Source organism: Oncorhynchus tshawytscha, linkage group LG10, assembly GCF_018296145.1.
Source record: "Oncorhynchus tshawytscha isolate Ot180627B linkage group LG10, Otsh_v2.0, whole genome shotgun sequence".
NCBI lineage: Eukaryota > Metazoa > Chordata > Actinopteri > Salmoniformes > Salmonidae > Oncorhynchus > Oncorhynchus tshawytscha.
In genome coordinates this window covers 70,989,292-70,995,291 of record NC_056438.1, presented here as the reverse complement: position 1 = coordinate 70,995,291, position 6,000 = coordinate 70,989,292, and the positions used below count along the sequence as shown (strand labels likewise).

Below are 6,000 nucleotides of genomic sequence, written 5' to 3'. Positions count from 1 at the left end.
TACGTACTGTCAGGAATCCACATATATTTTTTTAAACTCAATTAATAATGTTCACTCTATCAGTGATATAGAATCTAAACAGTGTGACGGCCAAACATCAGTATATATATTTTTTAAATATTTTTATTAATGTTTTATTAATAACAAATCAATACATAAAGCACACGAGGGAACACAAGCATACATAGATTACAAACAATAGACAATCGAGCTAGGGGGTACAATATCACATTACAATTACACAAGGACCTTAACCGTCTTAAAACGTCGGTATTTTAACGCCGGAATAAACGGAAGTGACGTAGGATCCCTTTCGAATGGGCATGCTCAGAGTTTTCCCAGGTTTTTCCCCTTGGTGGTTAGCAACAACATCCAGCTCCAACATGCTTGGTAAATTGATCGGTCAGAAATACTTTTCCATCGCGAGAACATGGTAAGATAATGTCGTATGTTTACTGACATCTTGCTATTGATATTTGATCAAATAAATTTCCAATGCAATGTCTTATTCTGACTTGCCCTTGTCTGTTTTACCCTTAGCTAGCTGAGGTCATGTCCGGAAACGTTAGCTAGCTAGCATACTGGCTACTGCGTGCCTTGCTTGGTAGCAAAGCTAGTTAATAACGGCAGCATTGACCCGTAGAAGGTTGCCAATGCCGTGAACCAGAAACACCGACCCGACTTTGACCAATTGGAGAACTAGTTAGCTAAGTAACGTTACCTTATTCTGAAACTAGCGCTAGGGGGCGGCAGGTAGCCGTCAGTATGCGCGTTGGGACAGTAACCGCAATCCGACGTTCTGCCCTGAGCAAGGCAAGTACTGTTTCCCCGGTGACGATGACGTCAATTAAGATAACCTACGCACCTGTTTGATTCACAGGGGTTGTGTTAAATGCATAGAGTTGTGCAACTTACTAGGTATCCCCTAGCTCGATTGTAAATTACCTATTCAATTTTACTCCCAACGCAGGGTTCCAACGTTGGCGGTGTGGGGTTCAGTTGGAGGGGTGGCATTGGTACACTTCACTGACTGGCGCTTGATCTTGGATTATGTACCATATGTCAGCGGCAAATTCAAGAACGATGACTAGAGGCTTTTCTGTGGCTGAAGGTGAGTAAATGTGCACTTAGCATCACAGTAAGGGTATGATCTCTACAAAGAGGTCTGCTTGACTTGGGTTTTTTTTTAGGGGTGGACTGGTCCATTTTTAGCCCAGTGGGTCTATCTGACTTGATTTTTTTGGGCAAAAATATAATTATCTGGGTAATAATGGGGGCCTCAAGGGGGGAAAAAAATAGTCCAGTGTGAGGTCTCGAAGGAATGCGAGGGCTGATTTCTGGTCCCAGTCCATCCCTGCCTGTTTTTACAGGGTGTCTCTGCGACAGATTGTCAAACCTAGCTAGAATAGTTCCGACCAGTAGGTCACAGTTAGTATATCTCCCTATAGGTCGGAATGCTTGGCTGCCTGCGCGGGATAGGGTGGGTATAATTTTTGGAACGTTCCAACAGGAATCTGTTCCAAATACTTCGTAAATAACAAGGTTGCCAACAAATGACGCATACAAAGTTGTATAGCGGCAGAATAAGATACTGGGTAGGGTGTGGGCTATTTCTTTCACTCACCATGTTTATTCCAAAAAATGTCTGCCCCCACTCTGGTAGCCTATGGACAAGCATTAAGAATAAGCTATGTGGTGAGTAGATGCCTATTCGACAGCTAATTAGCTAGATGAATTGATCATGCAACTTTTTATGCATTTGTTGGCAACTTTGTACTTTACAAAGTTTTTGGAACAGATTCCCTTTGGAATGTTCCACAAATCATACCCACCCTGCGGGATATGGCTTGAAAATGAAACTCAATTTAGGGATGGAAGATGTCGCTGTACTCCTAATTATCCCTACTGACAAATGGAGAAGATTTGAAGTATTGCTAGTTTTTAAACAGCCTTTTTGTCCTCATGCTAGGTAGCAGAAGCCACAGCAGCCTTTTTGTCCTCATGCTAGGTAGCAGAAGCCACAGCAGCCTTTTTGTCCTCATGCTAGGTAGCAGAAGCCACAGCAGCCTTTTTGTCCTCATGCTAGGTAGCAGAAGCCACAGCAGCCATTTTGGAATCGCTCGTAGATCTTTACTTTGAACAACAAAGGACAGTCAGCCAACCAGGCTCCTTTGTTGTCCTTTGCAACATTTTACGTGCCATTCCCAAATGTAACTTATAAATGCCTCGTGAGTTTAGTTAACTGTCATATCCCATCAGAACCCAAAATATAAGCTTGTTTTACTCCAATGTTTGTAAACAATATATAGCCTCAACATGGGTAGAACTATAATTTTTATATAATTGGATTGTCAAGCCTTGCATTTATAACTCCATAAATTTGAGTGGTTACATTTCTACAGCCCAATCCATTCAGCTTTTTACTGAAACGCGCCAGGAGTACGCTTTGTTGTTGAGTGGATTCGATTAATGCCCCGGGTGAACCGGGTTAGCGTTGATTACATTGGTTTTGGGACCGGGCTGCCTCCCATGTGTGAGCCAGGTGCCCCGCTTTGCCTGACGGCGAAGTCATCTCAAAGCAAACGTGTCGTACGTTAAACATGTGGAGTAATGAGTAGGATTCTGTTGTTTCACATGCAAAAGTGATTGATTTTGATAAGGCTTTATCTGCCTTCCCAATGAATACTAGTTTTTGAAATTTAGTTGAAATAGTTTATCTATTTTATGGAAAAGTGATGTTTTCCTTGATGACAACATGACTGTTTGATTTGAGAAGGGCACCCCTCTCTCTTTTTTTTGTCCCATTCGTGTCACAGGCCATAGCCCAGGGATCTAAATCAAACTCCCTTATTGTTTCAACTGCTTATTAGCCCAATATTGGACTAAATGAGCCTAAAGTTATTCCTTAGTCCAAGGACCTTACATGTTCTGTTTAAAGGGATAATTGGCTTGAAGCCAAAACAGACAAATACTCCATCTAAATGTGAATTGAATCTCTTGCGTTACGGTTCAAGAAACATAAATCCCTCCATATCACATCAAAATATCAAATGCTAAATACACACTTACTCTTCTAACCGGTTTTAAAACAGTTGCAGCTGACAGTATTTTTTTCCAGTGACAACACATTTGTTGCGTTTACACACTGGTGTTTGGCGACGCAGATGGCTAATTAGCACAGGTAGTCCACTCATCTTTTTTTCCTTAAACTAGTGTTGTAACATGGAAATATGGCCATGTGGGAACCCTAAAGGTGTGTATCAATTTGTATTGAATGTTATGATTTTTATGATAAGGTCCTTATGATTCCAAAACTGTACCGCAAATGATGCGTGTTAATGTTCAGACCGAGCATCGCGGCTCTTAACAAAACTCCCCCCTACAGAAGACATCTTCGTCCAATGACTCTTATGTGTGATGTAATGGAACTGAGCCATGGTCAAGGGCTAATTGCTGCTTTAGGCCCTGGCTGTTGTCTTCAATCACAACATTGCTGGCAGTGGTGTTATTGAAGCCAACTAGGGGTTTGCACATGAGCCAGCTTCTTGAGAGAAGGACAATAGTGTCGTCTCCCTATAGGATGATAACTCTCCCTTGCCCTTTGGATTTAAATGTTGAATTTTCATCTCAGATCCTCCGTGTCGGGTTGATTTGGAAAGTCCTTGAAAGTATTAAGTGGAGACTGTGACATCCACCCAATCTTTTTGCCTATAGGTCAATCTGTGCTGTCAGAAACAGGCCGAGAGTGATGGAGAGAGTGTGAACAGACCATCAGGCACAATGACTCAACTCCACCCCAGGACAAAGAGAAGAGGAACACTGTGCTTTCACCTTTTTCAATCATTTGAAATGGACTTTTCATCCTGATTTTGAAGTAACAGTGTTGTGCATTTAGTCTTTTTTGGTAATTGCTCAGCCAATGGAATGATATGGAGGAAATAGAAATGCATGTATTGAGACATTAACATAATGTTTATTCCTTTTTGTTTGATTTAATTCTGTTGTCATTTTAAAGCTTAGAGTGAAATTCTACTTTTCAGGGTCAGTTAACTTAATTGTTTCGCACTGGTTTTAACGTTGTTTCATTTTCCAGAGCGAGGGCTATGAACCTAAAATCATACAGTCTCTGTTTTTCCCTTTGCTCTTGGTTCACTGTATCAACCATTATCGTTTCAGTGTAGCCTGGCTACTACTGGTAGTCTGTTTCTGCTTCTAAACTGTTGGCATGACAACCATGTAGTTTGGTTCAATGCACAACCTTTTTGGTACTCTGCTTGTTTTCTTGGACCTCCTTTGTCCAACTTCTTAATGATCATGGTTGTTTTAATCAAATTAAGTGTACAAAATTGTGTCTGGTGTTTTTCCCTAGCCATTTGAAATCTATTCACAATCTTGTGATGATAATGGGGGAAAACATAATAAAACGAGTAATGTAACGTTTGTTTTCTGGAAAACATTCATGTTTTTGTAAATCTAGTTTGGTCTGATTTCTTTAGTGTGAGAAATCTAAAGAACTATGTATAAACACACAGCTAAACAAAGGTAGATTACAACATTTAAAAAAAACTCAACTGATCACAAGACTTCATTAAATCTCGTCGACTGAACTGCAGTTGGAACTAGTGGATTAATTGCTGTCCACAGTAAGTGGTGTAGCTTGGCGGAGTGACTTTACGAGTATCTAAACACCATAGGCAAAGATTATGGATACACTGACATGATGCATGTCTCTCCGCCCTAACAATGGAGTCGTCCACATAGCTGCATGGAGGGCTGTCTAGCTCCCGCCTATGCTTCTTTTGGATTGGTGGATACATCTCATTATTGTATTCCTTTTTTGAATATTTGGGGGTTGTTGACTTGACCCACCTGTATTCAATGGAGAGAGAGATGCTGTGCTACTAGCCTCATGCCAATGGTGTTAAGTACTTCAGTATAAATACTTTAAAGTGCTAATTAAGTAGCTTGTGGTATCTGTACTTGACTATTTATATTTTTAACTTTTACTTCACTACATCCCTGAAGGAAAATAATGTACTTTTTAATTGACCCCCTTTTCTTCCCGATTTCTTGGTTTCCAATTGGTAGTTAGTCTGGTCTCATTGCTGCAACTCCCATACGGACTCGGGAGAGGCAAAGGTCGCACCAATGTGTCGGAGGAAACACGTACACCTGGTGACCGTGTCAGTGTGCACTGCACCTGGCCAGCCACAGGAGTCGCTAGTGCACAATGGGACAAGGACATCCCTGCCAGCCAAACCCTCCCCTAACCCGGATGACGCTGGGCCAATTGTGCACCACCCCGTGGGTCTCCCGGTTGCGGCCGGCTGTGACAGAGCCTGGATTCAAGCCCAGAATCTCTAATGGCACAGCTAGCACTGTGATGCAGTGTCTTGCACCACTCGGGAGGCCTCTAATGTATTTTTAATCTATACATTTTCCCCGACACCCAAAAGTACTCGTTACATTTTGAATGCTTAGATGGTCGGGAAGTTAGTCTAATTCCAAATCAAATTGTATTGGTCACACACGTGATGAGCAGATGTAGCGAAATGCTTGTGCTTCTAGCTCCGAAAGTGCAGTAATGTCTAAGTAATATCAAACAAATTACACAACACCCAATACACACAAATCTAAGTAGGAATGAATAAAGACTATTATAAATATGGATGAGCGATGTCAGAGCGGAACAGCTAAAATAAAGCAGAATAGTATTGGAAACAGTATATACATATGACATGAGTAATGCAAGATACAGTGGGGCAAAAAAGTAGTCAGCCACCAATTGTGCAAGTTCTCCCACTTAAAAAGAGAGGCCTGTAATTTTCATCATAGGTACACTTCAACTGTGATAGACAAAATGAGAAAAAAAATCCAGAAAATCACATTGTAGGATTTTTAATGAATTTATTTGCAAATTATGGTGGACAATACGTTTCCTGGGGCCTGTTGCACAAAACTAGGATAAGGGATTAAGCCAGGATATCTTGGTGATCCTGG

At 41.2% G+C, this 6,000-nt stretch overlaps 1 protein-coding gene across 1 annotated transcript; it reads left to right on the top strand.

The window, feature by feature from the left end:
* Positions 1-282: 282 nt before the first annotated feature.
* Positions 283-4,436, top strand: LOC112237790 (cytochrome b-c1 complex subunit 10). The gene is made up of 3 exons (XM_024406398.2): positions 283-433; positions 971-1,111; positions 3,715-4,436. Exons 1-2 carry the CDS (start codon positions 318-320, stop codon positions 1,089-1,091), a joined length of 237 nt encoding a protein of 78 aa, XP_024262166.1. The 5' UTR covers positions 283-317; the 3' UTR covers positions 1,092-1,111; positions 3,715-4,436.
* The last annotated feature ends 1,564 nt before the right edge of the window (positions 4,437-6,000 follow it).